The 15,992-nt window shown below is 38.0% G+C and overlaps 3 protein-coding genes, 1 long non-coding RNA gene and 1 pseudogene across 4 annotated transcripts; 1 reads left to right on the top strand and 4 right to left on the bottom strand.

The window, feature by feature from the left end:
• Positions 1 to 1,663: 1,663 nt before the first annotated feature.
• On the bottom strand, positions 1,664 to 2,860 carry LOC133724617 (lysine-specific demethylase JMJ25-like). Its single transcript, XM_062151382.1, has one exon. The coding sequence runs from the start codon at positions 2,858 to 2,860 to the stop codon at positions 1,664 to 1,666; it is 1,197 nt and encodes a 398-aa protein (XP_062007366.1).
• Positions 2,861 to 4,338: 1,478 nt separating this feature from the next.
• LOC133735027 (gamma-interferon-responsive lysosomal thiol protein-like) lies at positions 4,339 to 5,816 on the bottom strand. The gene is made up of 5 exons (XM_062162539.1): positions 5,461 to 5,816; positions 5,285 to 5,350; positions 5,064 to 5,204; positions 4,897 to 4,989; positions 4,339 to 4,780 (listed from the first exon to the last, which is right to left on the bottom strand). The coding sequence occupies exons 1-5, from the start codon at positions 5,710 to 5,712 to the stop codon at positions 4,682 to 4,684; spliced, it is 651 nt and encodes a 216-aa protein (XP_062018523.1). The 5' UTR covers positions 5,713 to 5,816; the 3' UTR covers positions 4,339 to 4,681.
• Positions 5,817 to 6,234: 418 nt separating this feature from the next.
• LOC133724614 (uncharacterized) lies at positions 6,235 to 9,064 on the bottom strand (annotated as a pseudogene).
• LOC133724610 (receptor-like protein 6) lies at positions 8,046 to 11,515 on the bottom strand. Its single transcript, XM_062151373.1, has 2 exons — positions 9,181 to 11,515; positions 8,046 to 9,093 (listed from the first exon to the last, which is right to left on the bottom strand). Exon 1 carries the CDS (start codon positions 11,513 to 11,515, stop codon positions 9,515 to 9,517), a length of 2,001 nt encoding a protein of 666 aa, XP_062007357.1. The 3' UTR covers positions 8,046 to 9,093; positions 9,181 to 9,514.
• Positions 11,516 to 14,866: 3,351 nt separating this feature from the next.
• On the top strand, positions 14,867 to 15,426 carry LOC133724576 (uncharacterized). The gene is made up of 2 exons (XR_009853776.1): positions 14,867 to 14,969; positions 15,082 to 15,426. It is a non-coding gene; the product is annotated as an uncharacterized LOC133724576 (long non-coding RNA).
• The last annotated feature ends 566 nt before the right edge of the window (positions 15,427 to 15,992 follow it).

The following is a 15,992-nucleotide window of genomic DNA, read 5'->3' as shown; positions in this document are numbered from 1 at the left end:
AAGTTAATTTCCGTCCTGTAAATATATTTTTACGAGTGCTATTCGTACAGGACGAGAGGAGTCTCCATACGAGGAAAATACCGAGCGACGTCAGGATTGACCATATACTGTGAGTGGACTTTTATTTTTTTTAAGTAAATGATGCATGCATTTATTTCCTTGAATATGCTCCATTTATTTATCAATTGACATTTCGAGCATGTGATTTAATCTCGGAGATTGTTTTCGGTTTATCTCATATAATTACTTTCGATAATGATTCGTTTCCGAAGTTGCTTATAATTTATGTTGATTTTTGACGAATTATTTTTCCGAGGTGATTTCTGGAATTTCATATTTATTATCATTCGTCGATTTGAGATTTTTGAAAGAGTTTTCGAAATGGGATTTCGATGGAATTATATTTTCTTATTTATTTATCGACTCTCAGTTTTGGCATTGGGAATGCCTTGATGATGATTTTGGGATTGGTTTTGTTTCGGTTTACGGATATCATGTTTTTTTTTTTATTATTTCTTCCTATTTATTTGAACTTGAGATTATCTTGGCGTGTGGGACACATCGTTATAAATTCATTTGCGAGAGATGGGGAAGCCTTATGTATTTACGGATTTACTTGGTTTTCGGATTTCTTTTGCCATACTTTGGGTGACTATTATCATTGCTAGCATTGATCTTCCGCCTTTGTGGCGAGGTGATGGGATCACCGAAGCCCTCCGCCTTTGTGGCGCTGGTTACTGTCTCTGTGACAGTAATTCTCAAGCCCAGTATCCTATCGCTACACATAGTGGCGTAAGGGTATATTACGGGAGTAATGAGAGTACTTTAGCCTGGGAGGCTATCACCCGAGCCTGGGAGGCTCACTCGTATGGCTATCGTCTTCCCCTACTCACTTTACTATTTTTGACTAGCGGGGCTAGTTCGATTTCCGTTTAACCAGCGGGGCTGGTCCTATTTTCTTGAGTACCGGAGTTTCAATCTTTTCTTTTAGTTTGTGACTAGCGGGGCTAGTCGGTTTTTCTTGTACAGAACTTCTCTTGTTTTGTTGTCCTTAAACATTGCATGCATCGGGAGTTTTTAGAGAAATAGATGGGGAAAGTATTAAATTCCTTTTGTTAAAATTTGTTTATTTTTGTCCACTCACGCTAACGTGTTTTTCAATACTTCTCCCCTGGGCCCTTCGGTTTCAAATGCCCAGTTTACAGTATTGCTGCTCGGCGTTCAGGAGTGAGCCATAGTGACCGCATCTGCTTCCGTCATCACATTTCGTAGGTTACCTGTTTAACCTACTGTACTCTATGTTAATTTACGTTCCTAGATTTGCTCTGATTACTATGGGATTTGTGACCCAGACTTGTAATGAATTATATTTGAGGTCTACGACCTAACTTTGTGAATTGTAGTATCCTAAATCTTGGAGTTTCTTAGACTTGAAGTACTTGATACACTATTATTATTTTTGAGTTTGGGTTGGTTGAATGATGGGAGCAGGGTGGCTCCAGAAGTATGTGGTTGGATTATTAGAAGTGAAATTTGTTTTCCGCAGGTTTTTGGGTTGTCCCTTTTTAAGAGAGGTTATGCCGAAATTTTTGGTAAACCTTCTTTAAAAGTGGGTCCCGTAGGGCCACTTCGGATTCCACGGTGGAATCCGGGGCGGGTCTTGTCAAAACATGCCTTCAGAATATCGAGTAAAAAATTTGTGCATATTGACATCGATGAAACACCAATCCAAGCAATCAATGGCCTGAACTTCCACATCCTTTTCATGCTTAGTATTATTAACTTGACGAAAAGCCCTCCACATGACTAGGGGTTCCCAACTCAACTCTGAACCATTTTCAAGCGCATTGCTCACAATAACAGCCTCACACCTCATCCAATGCCTCTGAAAATGCTCAAAATCCTCGGGTTGAATGCTTTCAGCCCTTGGACAGAACAAATAGTTGTCCTTCGAATCACCTCTACAAGCTGCTTTTCTATACTTCACATCATCCACCGGGTTTATACATGAACAACTTTCTTCACAAGTTTCACTACTAACATGTAAAATTTGATAGCTCTCATCTATATTTTCAGCTTTCTCTACCAATTCCATGACTTTATTTCCAGGAAACAAACATCTAAGTTCTAAACAATACTTACCGCAACCCTCCATGTGCTCTGGGGGGCAACGAATGCTTCCATCTTTATCTGCTTTCCATTCAAACTCTGACTTTATAGCAGAAGAAGACCTCAACCTCCTAGTTCCCACACCATTCCTCTGAATAATCTTTCCCTCACCATCGAAACACTCAAATCCCCGATTTCCATATTTCTCAACCATTTCCTCCCCACCTCCCTTCAACTGTCCACCCCGAATCTCCCGGCAACACTTAAGACACAGATCATATTGGCATCCAGGACAGCTTCTATGAAAGTCGAAAATCGAAGTCTTGCAGTTGTTGCAATACATGCTCTCACCAACACGGCAATTAGACTTTTCAATTTCCATCTCCTCAAACTCCACCAACCCTTGCTTCTCAGCCTCAAACTTCATCTCACTCACCTGTTCATCATTAATCCTCTTCAAATAAGGAAGCAACCGATTCACCAAATACTTACAATGCTCTAGCCTCTCGTCTTCCCCAATCTCCAAGTCTCGATTCTTGAAGCATCTCAGAGGCACATCCAAACACAAGCACGCTTTGCAATTACAATTCCCAAGGCAAACAGGACAAGCCTCGGCAAAATCCTCCTCTGATGAATTGGGATACCATTTCTTTATGCAAGGAATACAATACCGCTTCCTCTCTCCCCTTTCTGAACACCCTCTGCAACGAACAACTCTCCCATTCTCATTTCTCTGACATTGATGACACATTGTCGACACATCTGCTCTGCTCCATCTTCCATTCTTCTCCACAACCCCATTAACATGCTCAGTCTTCACCAAACCCTATTCATTTTCATATCTCACTCCCTCTTTACCAAAACCCACATCACCATTTTCTCCAAACCTCTCAGATTCCATACCCTTTTTACCGCATTTCTTCTTCTTCACCAAACCCTCTTCAATTCCAGCACTCACTCCCTCTTTGCCAAAACCCACATCAAAAACCCCATTTTCTTGATTCTCCTCCTCACCCTCTTCGCCTTTCCCCTTTTGCCCTTCAATTCGATCACCAAAGATCAAATCTTTATGCTCTAAACCCTCCAAAACACTCTTCCCCATCTTCTTTTCCCGACGCAGCTGCTTCAACATGACGGCCAGAGTCGACTCTTCGTCTTCAATTCCCAAAATACCCTCGCCGCCCTTCTCCACCACACCGCCGCCGCTCTCTTGCCTCCGCCGCTTTCTGTAATAAACCCGAGAGAACAATCCGTCTCTGCAGATCGCCGCCATCGCAAGAATCAAAGCCTGACCGTCACTCGTTGATGGAGAGAAAAGGGTCTGTGGATCTCTGTTTAGAGGGGTGTTTGGGCAACCTAGATCACGGAAGGGGTTTCAGATATGGCGGAAATTATGAGGAAGAAATTTGAAATTCAAAAGTGGCGCCATGAAATTGTGAAGGTGATTTGATGGAATTGTGACCAAGGTTTGGGATTTTTGTTGGGGAAGACGATGATGAAGAAGCCTCACTGATCAGTTTATACATGTGTTTTCTTTTTGGCTTTTTCCTAAGCCAAGTACTGGAATGAGTGGAATCCTTATTTTTCTGGGAAGAGGATAAGTACTCGAACTAGGAATAAGGAATCTTTTTCTCAATTTACCCAATTTCAATGATACTTGCTAGTTCCTAATGTGGACCTAGCTAGAACTGTAGCTCGAGTTCGAGAAGAGTTGCTAGTGCTCCGACGGATTGGCTTGCTGTACAAGCTAACAGAAAAGGGTTGGATATTGAATAACCCTATTCATCACCGTCTATTTGTTCAGGTGCACAACAAAATGGTGGATTACCAACTCCGTAGAGCGTAGATAGATAATGCTTAGTTTCGGTTCAAAGAGTGAGAAATGAGATCAGGTGTGATCGTATTCTGTAGCCACTTTTTCGTTTTTCAAGTTTCAACATACAAAAGAGGAAGTTGCAATCTTAAATGGTAAAAATCAAAATGATGAATATGTATTCATTTATTTATTTATTTTTATTTTTTAGTATTTTGTTTTATTTAGAGGTTGTGTGAGATTCAGATTTGAAACCTCTATCAACATTTAGTTAGGGAGATTGCTAGACCAAATGATAGTTAGCAAATCTTCCTTGTAATGAGACATCGAAACCATATTATCAAAAGTAAAAAACATATGATCGAACTAAAATCCTCTAAAACATACTAGTTTTTTAACCATTGTGTTAGGATTTCGTTCATTGTGGTTGATTCAACTCCTAGGAATAAATTACACATTAACTATTTGCACAGTCAATAGATTCTTTTCTTATATAACACTTTATAATCGCTACGAACTTTTCATTATTATAAACTCATTTACATCTTAATCAATAATATAGAGAGAACCATTTACAGAGAAACTAGAAAGTCAGAACTATGATCAAGCAATAGAATGTGAGATTTTTTTTTCTTCATAATCCACAACTAGTGGAGTTATGCAATCTGATTTGCTGATAAAGATATCGACTTTGGTTGGATTAATGATCCTGGATTGAGGCTTGATTCTGGTTGATTTGATTGCTTGTGTGGAGTGTGTCTATTCTGTCTTCTGCTTCAAATGCACAGATTGACATGCCATGGGCACAATGTTACCTTTGTAAGCCTTGCACACATAGCCAGCAAAATTTTCATAGTCCTGCATTTCATTAAGACAAAAGTTAATTTTGATTCAAAGAGAGAGATCGAACGCGTGTGAGAAAAAACGGGAGATGGAGAAAAGAGGGATCTGAGAGAAAGAGAGAGAGGACCAACATTTCCAATAGGTTGATCATTCAGAACCAGCCATGGTACAAACTTTAGAGGTGGATTGAGGTGCATGGTTTCGTTGCCATAGTTTTTTTCAAGCTGCACTAATCCAACAATGTCAAACATAATGGACAATCATCATGAATTCTTGTAGATAGGATTAAATATGAAACCTTTGTTGCATTTGAACTGTTGTAGCAATCCAAAGTGGGTTTCTTAGGCAGTCCCAATGAACTGAAGCAAGTTTCCCAGTCCTTGTGCCTTCCCTCTATGGCCAGAAATTCTATGCAGTAAATCAAAGCAAAGTGCTTGTTCTGCATCACAAACTCAAATTTCAAAACCATTTCTAACTCAATAAATTGATAACCTTTATTTGAAACTCATTTTATCTCACCACATCATGCATAACATCGATAGCGCATGCTTCCAGAGAATTCAACTTACATCCATCTGGCCTATGCTGTGAAATTAACACAGAAGGAAGAACATATGCATCACTAATGATTTCATAAATAATGTTGCAGAAACTTTGAACCAATGAAGTTGGTAAAAAAAGTGATCAATATAAACCTGACAGAAAGTGGTGCTGTTGTTCGATTTATTGGCGTATGCATCACCCCAAGGAACGAGTCTGAGATTGAGAATGGTGATGAGATCATCATCGAAAATCTTAGCAAGATTCTTGACGATGAAGGTAGCACAAGATGTGCTCAAAGAGTCATAGTAAAGCGAGAGAGTAACTTTCTGATTAGCAACATAACAAGGAATAGTGAGCAAGAACATTGAACAGGTCAGACAAGTGAAGAATAGAGCAGAGGCCATTTTTGCAGTTCAGATCTGTTTCAGAAGTGTTGTACATATGTAGTAGTAAGTAGTTTCCCTCTTATCTTTTAATTTCTTTTGTTGGGTTTGGTACTCTGATATTAATGATGCCCAGATCATAATCATATTTTTGGACAAGTTTCTGCAATAAAATGAATGCCCCCTGTTATAGAATTTTGGGCAAAAAAGTCATCCAACCATGTGTGCATATCTTAAAGGCTTATTAGAGCTATGATCACCTAGAGAGCATCAGCATCAGCATCAACAGGGTTATAGATCAATAGCACACCTACCTACACTATCAGTTTGCCATAACTTGAATACTTGATTATCTCAATTAATTATAAATACATGATGGTGGCAGTGAAAAGCCCTCAGATTTTGACAAGAATGATTAAGCAGTAACAAACATGGATTGAAAAAACACACAAAACATAACACAATATCAGACCATAATACATTATAGGTCAGCTTCAACAATGTCATATCAATCAACATTAGGTTCAATTATCATCTGGAATGTCAATGTAAACTTTTTGCCGAATCGACTGCTCCTCGGGAAATGGATGTAGAGTTTCCTCCTTGTTCTGCTACGCAAACTTGAGGAATTGATTTTTCATTTCCAATTGATTCAGTCTTGTAGCAAATCGATCTGCAAGCTTCTGGAGATTTTCCTTTGTATGCCTTACAAATATAGGCCATAAAATTTCCGTAGTCCTACATACAGAAAACTGGTCATGAGGGGGACAAAAATGAGGAATTAAGCAATCCGAAATGTGATTTGACTAACCTCTGCAAGTGGTTTATTATTGACAACCAGCCATGGCACAAATCTATGTGGTGGATTAAGCTGACCAGTTTCCTTTGCATATTTTGCTTCAATCTATGTATCAATGCCAAATTGCCAATCCATGAAGATTAATTTTGTCAACTCTCAAATGATGAAGCAGTTCAAAAACAACAACAACAAAATAGGATTGGAAGTAAACTGACCTGATTGCCATATCCACTGTTGTAGCAATCGATAGGTACAGTCCCCAACTTCGACATTTCAAAGCAATCGGCCCATTTACTGTGTTTGTTTTGCAACGTGAGCCTCTCAACGCAGTGGATGAATGTAAAATGCCGATTCTGCAATATAATTAATCCATCAAAATTAGTAACCAAACCAAAGTTCAAGGGTCATCCGTACATGTTTGGAAGACAGTGTTTAAAGTCTGTATGATAAGCTTTACCACATTAGGATAGATGGTGATGGTGCAGGCCTCAATTGTGTTGAGCAAGCATTCATCTGTTCCATGTTGTAAAGCACAAAAAGGGTCAAAAGAATAATCATTGAGCTACAAAACTGATTGGTGTATTGAAGTTCAAAAACCTCATATGATTTGACAGAGTTTTCACTTAACCTTTACTAAACAAATTGCATGAACACTACTCCCCCATATTAAGTGCATTCTCATTCAGTCATTCTGACCTTGTAATTCGAAAGTTCACAACTTAACATATGTAGCCCTTGAGATTTAATATGGTTGCACATAACTCTCATCCTGAACCCACACATGGATCATGAAAATGTCCAAAATACCCTATCTCTGTTGGTGTGTGATTATGTCGTTTGATTAAACTAGATGGACATTTTAGTGATTCTATTTTGGACATTGTAAGTGTAAATTATAGAAATAAAGAGGTAAAATTGTAAAATAAGATTAACACATGGGCATGTAATTTTTTTTTTTTTTTGGCAAACATGGGCATGTAATTTAAAAGATGGAAAGATAAGGCGGCGCTCGTGACACACTAACATCACTAGGAACGACGTCGTTGAGGACTTAACAGGCAATGAGGTGGCTACCAGCTGGAACACGATGAGTGAGTAGCTGAAAATAAAAGAAGGGGGAGCAATTGGGGGTTGAGAAAGCTGACCTGGCAGGCGAAGGAGCCATCAGAATTGAGCCAAGCGTTGCCCCAAGGGACCATTCTGAGATTGACGATGGAGATGAGCCCATTCTGGAAAATGTTTCAGTTCATGTTGCTAATTGAGGAAGTTAGTAGAGAACTCGCCAAAAATTATAAATTAGCCAGATGCTGACTAAAGATTAGAGAAAAGTAGTTTACAGATCAACTTTTTCTTTTGACACTCTTCAATGGCTTTCGGCAAAAAATTTCTATTACATGTTCAAAAGTTTAAATATCTATAATTTTTTTTGTCAGAATTTCAATAGTTTTCTTATATAATATATTATCTAGAATTAAATAACAAAATAGCACAAAAAGTACATACCTTAATCATTATATTTTTTTTAAATGATTTTTTTTCTTATTAGAGAAGCGAGTTAAGAGAGTAATCTGTCCTCTTACTCGAAATTTTATTAAATGAAAAAGAAAATACATAAGAGAAAGAGGGATTTGGCCAAAATCTTTCTCACCAACAAAACAAAAGAAACTAAGGAGAAACACTCTTAAAATTAGTCAATAGGCAACAAGCAGAATTTAAAGACATTAAGATCAAATCAACTGCTGGAACCTTTAAAGAACATAACCCAAGGTGAGTCATCAGACCAACCAAGCCGACGACAGAGTTGGGTTTATTGCTCTTGACAACCATTTCAACGTCTCCAGTACCTTTCGCCTATGAACACATGTCTTCTGTGATGACCAAACCTGTGTTCCAGTTGAGGAAATATCTTCACAAGAATGTTATACATAGCTCTATAATACCATTTCCTCCATCTCTTGCAAAACAAAAGTGACCCGATGGCAATTCCGAACCCACATGTAAATCCAATCTCAACAATGATGATATTCCAATCAATCTCATCTCCAGAACTTGGATGGCTTCCTTTCGTTGCCGAAGGTGACAACCTTGTTCTGTTTTCTTCAGTCAAAGGAGGCCCGAATAAATTTTTGTTTCCTTCAAAGGAAGATTTTGGAAATGTTGGAAACTGATTACTGCTTGGAATCCTGCCGACCAATTATGTGACAGATTCAAGAACGAAAGGAAAGTGAGTTTTGTAAGCTGTAGTGGAATTTGACCACTCAAGGTGTTTTGTGAGAGGTCTAAAGACCCTAGCTGACTCAAGTTGCTTAATGATGGTGGAATTGCACCTGTGAAAGCATTATTGGACAAGTTGAGGATATGCAGTGATTTGAATTCTCCAATTTCATAAGGTATTGATCCATTGAACTTGTTGCAGGAGAAATCGATCGAGGTGAAGACTGTTAAAATCTTTACCAGCTCTATCTCTAAACCTTTGTTGGTAATAGTAACTGTATCCTGATAAATCAGACTATAGTTATCATCCTGAAATTGAAGGTGATTGAGCTTTGATGAGGCATCATCTTCATTAGCCATCATTGCCTGCCAAGTTGTCAATGCTATCCCTGGTACATTTCCACTAAAATTGTTATGAGCGAGGTCTATGATTTGAAGCATTGGCCAAGTGCCATTAATCTTGGGACATCCAATACCTCCATAAAATTTATTGGATCGCAAGATAAGGACACGCAAGGTGGATATGTTCTTCAAAAAGCATGGAAATGGACCTGTTATTTGATTTTTTCCAAGGTTCAGAACCTCTAACTAAAGGCAGTTGACAAGTGATTTTAGAAACTGACTTTGTATCAGATTCTTACTGATGTCTAGAGTATGCAAACTGCAATTGTGAGACAACATGTCTATACTTCTAAGATTGTTTCTCCTTAAATTAAGTACTGAAAGAGTGCTCATTGTAGTCAGGCAGTGAAGGACAGTGCCACTTAAGGAATTATTGGATAGATCAAGAACCTCAAGGTAAAGTGAATTTCATATTGATCCAGGAATTATCCCCTGAAGGTTGTTGCTTGAGACATAGAAGAATCTGGTATGAAGAAGCATATCTCCAATGGTAGTTGGTATGGTAGAGCTGAAGTTGTTCCTTGAGTAATCCAGATAATACATGTTAGGTGAAGATGAAATTGGGATTTCCCCATGAAGCTTGTTGGAATGAAGGTCAAGGAATTTCATAGAAGTGAGATTGATTGTATGACCTTCTAGAGTTTCTAGAGAGTTACACGAAAGATTTAGGTAATGGAGATTATTGGACCTCCAAATCCAGTTGGGTATCTTGCCCTGTATCTGGTTATCTGAAAGATCTAAATAACTTAATTCAGATTGATTTCTCAAGAAATCAGGGAATGTTCTCAAGTTTAATGAAGCCAACCACAAATTTTGAAACTGAGGAAAGTAGGAATATGAGAAATTGGTAGCATCATGGCTAAGAAGCAAGCTATTGTGTGAAAGATCAAGATAAGAAAGATTTCTCAGATGTTGAAGACCATCTAGAGGAAATGAGCCACTGAAATTATTTGAAGAAAGATCAAGATAAGAAAGATTTCTCAGATGTTGAAGACCATCTAGAGGAAATGAGCCACTGAAATTATTTGAAGAAAGATCAAGATCAGTAAGACCCCGAAAATTAAAGATAGACATGGGTATTGGCCCTTCCAGATTGTTTCCACTCAAATAAAGGCTTTTGACAGAGTAGGATGAGAGATTAGAAATTTCAGGAAAATGACCAAAGAATTGGTTGTTGGAAAGATGTAGAGATTTCAGCAAGGGAAGAGAAAACAAACAAGATGGAATATTCCCATCGAGCATGTTGCCAGCTAAGGAGAGATAGGATAGATTAGTAAGGTTTTTCCAGTGGATGCAATTAATATTACCTGTCAGACCATTTGAATAGAGGTCTATTTCTTCTAGATTCTTGGCCCCACTGAATGACGGAATTGAACCTTCAAAGTTGTTTCCATAAATCGACAAAGAAACCAATTGCGTAAGGTTGCCAATAGAGTTTGGTAATACCCCTGAAAAATTAGTCACCCTTAGATCCAGGTATTGAAGAGATCCATTCTTTGGAAATTCTGGCAAGGAACCATCAAGTTCGTCATTTCCATAAAGGCGAATCTCACGAAGAGAAGGTAATTGAAAGATCTCTTTCGGAAATGTTCCTTGCAAATTACAACCATAGAGAATCAAGGATGTCAAGTTTGAAAAGTTGGCAAAGAATGCTGGAACTGGAGCAGAGATATTGTTCGATCCCAATTGAATCACGGAGAGAGATCGGAGGTTAGCAAGAGACTCGTGAAAAGGGCCTGAAAGATTACAATAGGACAAGCTCAACACCCTGAGGTTGGGAAGGGAAGATGATATGGCTTGGCACCACTCACTCCCCTCTGCTGATATTTTGACATCATCAAGATACAACTCTCTAAGCTCTGTGAGGTTCTCTACCAGCATGTGTAAATTTGAGATCTCAAGATAAAGATACAATTTGCAGAAATAATTTAGAGAAATATCAAGAACTGCCAACCTTGTCAAGCGTGAAATCTCAATCGGGATTTGCCTTGAATAAGCATTGTAAGATAAATTTATATACCTCAAATTCATGAGCTGCCCGACTGCAGATGGAATTGATGAGCAATTGCCAAGTTTGTTGTAGGCCAAATTGAGGCTTTGAAGATTTTGAAGATGGAAGAGACTGCTGGAATTGTCAATGCCACCTGAGATTGACTCACTGCTGAGGTCAAGACCCAGAACACGGCCATTGGTGCTGCAAGTAACTCCGACCCAAGAACAACAATCGTTACTTGAGTTCCAGGTAATAAGCTTGGAGGAAAGAGAGGAATTGAATAAAAGGCTGCTCTTGAAATCGAGCAGTGATTGTTGCTGGTCTGGAATACACTTGCTATGAACTAGAGGGATGATGATGATGATACTAATCCAGAGTGTGACTAAGAGAAGGAAGAAATGTAGCCAACTTTTCATTCTGGATTAGCTTTTTAGAGATGTCTTGGTTAGGTGAAGAACTCTTAATGGTTAGTGGCTTTTATAAGTTGGAATTGGAAAACTCCACGAGATTTGTAACCACAAAAAAAAAAAAAAAAATTAAATGTATATGATACTGACCATGAGAGTCGCAGTCACACTGTGGGCTCTGGGTTCAGATGTTGATTTTGAATTTCTGGGTTGGAAGGTGTTGAAAATTCTAATATTTAGATAGTCCATGGAACTAAGTTGGAGGCTACATATATTTCAAATGTTGAAATTGCATCTTTTTCGTAACTTTTTTTTGGCAAGCTAGATGCATGATTAAGGAATGAGATGGGGTCAGTCGAACATTCATATATGGGCTAAATACTAGTTAGTACCCTGTGGTTTAGGTCCAAAATCAATTTAGTCCCTGGACTTCTAATTTCATCAAAAACACCCCTGTACTTTCAATTTTGATCTAATAGGTCTAATTCGTTAATATTCTGTTATGGATTCAAGTTATAGTTAGATTATTTGTTGAAAAACTATTTATTTTTAATAGTATGACTCACTCCTAAATTGACTATGCAGACCACCTCGACACCACATCATAAAACATAGGCCATATATGAGCCACATTAACAAGTTAAATAACTCAATTGTCGGAAAATTAACAAACTGGACCTATTAGATCAAAATTGAAAGTGCAGGGGTGTTTTTGATGAAATTGGAAGTTCAGGGACTGAATTGATTTTGGACCTAAACCACAGGGTAGTAATTTGTATTTTCATATATCAATTGGTTTTTGATGATCTGTAATTTGAGTTATGTATTCAAGCGGGTTTGGCCGGGTTCGTGGTCTGCGGCTGTTGTGTTGGGCCTCATCTTGGATCTCTATTGCTGGGCTGGGGCAGGGTCTGCTTTGTTGGGCTCTGTCTTCTTTAGAGTTTTTTTCAATCTAGATTTGTTTAGCATTTTTCTTTTTCTTTTCTTTAAGCCTCTGCTTTAAGAATAATATTGGGGTAGAGTCTTGGCCGCGTTCGGATCCTGCCCTAGTAGTGTCAAGGTTACTTGAATCATTGAAGCTTATTCCTATGGATACATTATGTTTGGATAGTCTAGGGCTTGCTTTAGTTTATTCATTCATGGCTCTCTTCTGTCGTTGCTCGGAGTGCGGGTGAGTCATCTTGTAATGTTTACTACTTTACTATAATGGACTGACACCCTACGCGTTCAAAAAAAACAATGGTAAATGTCTCAGTAGCAATAGCAAATCGTCTCTCACTCTCCCTTAAATCTTGGGAACCAAAATTTTGCTATTTAAATTTAAGATTTTGTGGTTCTCCATCACTCGATTCATTCTCATCATCTATCATCTCCTCCTATTTTCCTCTCTCCACTTTTCTATTCCTCTACGATGATCAGCCATGAGTTTTGGTAATTTGGTGATCCAATCTGTGTATTGGGGTATTCTTTGAATTGATTGAAATTTTATATGGCTATGTATTGGGTGTTGATTTGCTGGTGTTTGATGGTATTACTGAATCATTCTAGCAATCAAGAATTTTGGCTGCAGATTTCAAGGATGTACAACAATTTGAGGATTATGAAATAGACGAGAAAATGCTTTGGAAATGTATTGTTCTCTCTCTACCTCTTAATCTTTTTTAGGTTTATTATGTTTTAGACTTTTTATTTGTGGAAATTTTTTTTGGGCCAATGATAAAAGAGGTCATTTTAAAGTATCTTATTATAATTTAGAACACACAAATGTCCCTATGATAATTAAGGTCATCTCTTTACAACCTACCACTAGAGTTAAATTTAATTACAAAAACTGCCACCGGCAGCTCTCTCTCTCTCCCCCCTCCGGTTATCCAAGCCCATCTGAACCCTTATCTACAATGGTGTCCAGTACGTCTCCGACCTCTGCATTGTCACCGCTGGGGCCACGATGAGTCCAGGCTCAACTTGCCACAGAGGAATGTCTCTCTCTTCCGCAAGATCATCCCTCCACTCACCCAGTACTCGTCGGAGACCATTTTGCTGATTGTGTCGAATCTGGTACTTTGCTGAGGTCATAATCCGGCCCATCGTCCATCGGTTCGATTCGCAACCATGTTCGAAGCACATGTAAGGCTCTTTCTGATTTTTGCTCTCGCAATTTTGATGGTTTAGCGATGAATTTGACTATCTGTGGTGCTTTGATTGTTGAAATTTGATGAAAGCCCCTTCGGCACTGTCCTTGCTTGATTGTTATTGTTTATGTGATATCTCTCACAAATCTCACTCTTTCGCTTTACGAAGATCAAGTCGGCCTCGTCGATTGGTAAATTTCAATCTCGTATAGCTTAAGCGATTTTGATTTTCGATTCTTACTCGCGCGATTTCTCTAAATGAAATCGAAGTTGATTCTCTCCTTATCGAGCTTTGAATTTGATCGTTTTGGAGTTGAATATCTGTTTTGTTTTCAATCCGAGATTGAATTCTATGAACTTCATTGAATATGCTTGGAATTTGAAGTTGATTGGTTTGTTGCCTTTTTCTATGAATCTGAGTTTGAAGCTTGAATTCAAAAATGTGAAAATATGTATGTGGTTCTTTTCAAACCCTGTGAACGATTGGTTTGTTGCCTTTTTCTATCTATAAGAATATTGTTCCAAAAGGTTTTTCAATGGTTGCCTTTTGGATTTGCATTAGCTATTGATTACCAAGTAGGATAATCTAGGCTAGAAGATATTTAAGTAATATGAAGATAAAGAAACCAACTCCTCTCTCCCAAAAAATGCCTCATGCAGATCCATTGGCTCTTTGATTCCAATCCCTCCAATCTCCCAAATTTAGTAAAGGCTCCGACTCTCTCAATCTCTTCAAAATATTAATCCAAACTCGATCCACTTCTAAGTTTTTTTTTCTTCTAGACTCATTGGCTTTGGCATGAAAACTCATAAAGAACGTTTCAAAGTTTCTAGGTTCTTGAACTAATGAACTACTGAACTGTTAAACTGTTGCTGATTTGAAATTTTTATAATTATATTATTTGATGTTTCATGCATTTTTCATAGTTGGAATGTGATATTTAATAGATTATATTGCATTGACATTCTATTGAATTGGCTTTGTGTTTGATCTTATACACTGTAATGCATTTTTTGTCAAGTGGTTTTGTTGTGATGCTTTTTCATTATGATGGTAACGTTGATGAGTGGAAGCAATTTTAATGGAATGATCTTGTCATTTATGTGTCTGCAGTCAATCAAACAAAATGGTACACAGGACTTATCTTCATGCCTTCAATAATTTCATTTGTATTAGAGGTTGGTTTATTTTAGATGCGTTTCTGAGTGATAGCTTTCTTGATGCCTAGGTGGTTCGCAAAGCGTTTCTTACATCCTGATATAGTTGATCAATATAGTCGCATTCTTCTATGGGATGAGGACCTTGGAGTTGACAATTTCAATCCTCAACGGTACTGTAGCTGCATTTCCTTTTAGCAAAGTTAGGATGCTTGCTTGCATTTGAATTACTGTAAAACTCTGTTGCTCAAACTCTATATTGTTCTTCTTCTACAATACTTCTAGGTATGTGTCCATTGTTCGAAAGGAAGGGCTTGAAATATCACAACCGAGACTTGATTTTTCCAAGACAGAGGTGAACTACATGGAGAAACTTTCGAAAGAGGAGGGGATTCACAAGAAACTCAGCAAGGATATTTTGCAATATAAAGCTCATATAATCAAGATATTTGAGGAACATAGGCACAATTGGATCTCTGCAGATTTAGAGTTTTAGAAATTTGCCTAGGGCTTAGGATGCAAGTCATTGGTGAATTGTAAACTCCAGTTTATTAAATAAATTAGCTTTTTGTATCTTTTTATGATGTCACTGTTATGTTTAGTTTTCCTTAATAAAACATTACTTTTATAGATCTTTTACATCACATTCTAATTTTCGGCATCTTTTGAATTCAACAAGTCAATGTCACTGACCATGTCCAAGGTTGATCACAAGTCAGTAGACAACTCACTGAACATGTCACTGTCAATTGCATATCACTTGCCAAGTTACTGTTATATTCATGTCACTGGTTAGGTCACATTGTATTTCACTGTAATACAAGTCACTGGCCAAGTCACATTGCATCATTGATCATGTCACTGTTATACAATTGTCACTGACCAAGTTACTGGCCAAGTCATATTGCATATATTTAGAGTAATCTCCTCAAGGGAAATTTGGATGAGGAGATATCCCCTCAAGACCAATATGAGTGAGGAGTAATCTCCTTAAGGAAAATCTGGATGAGGAGATATCCCCTCAAGGAAAATTTGGGTGAGGAGTAAAATAATTCCCTAAAGGCTAATCTGTGTGAGAAGAAATCCTCTCAAGGCTAATATGGGTGAGGAGTAATCTCTTCAAGGGAAATCTGGGTGAGAAGATATCCCCTTAAAGAAAATTTGGGTGAAGAGTAAAGTAATTCCCTAAAGGCTAA

The sequence above is a fragment of the Rosa rugosa genome, chromosome 1 (genome assembly GCF_958449725.1).
Source record: "Rosa rugosa chromosome 1, drRosRugo1.1, whole genome shotgun sequence".
Lineage (NCBI taxonomy): Eukaryota > Viridiplantae > Streptophyta > Magnoliopsida > Rosales > Rosaceae > Rosa > Rosa rugosa.
Note: the sequence above shows the minus strand (reverse complement) of the source record. Positions and strands in the feature narration are given on the sequence as shown.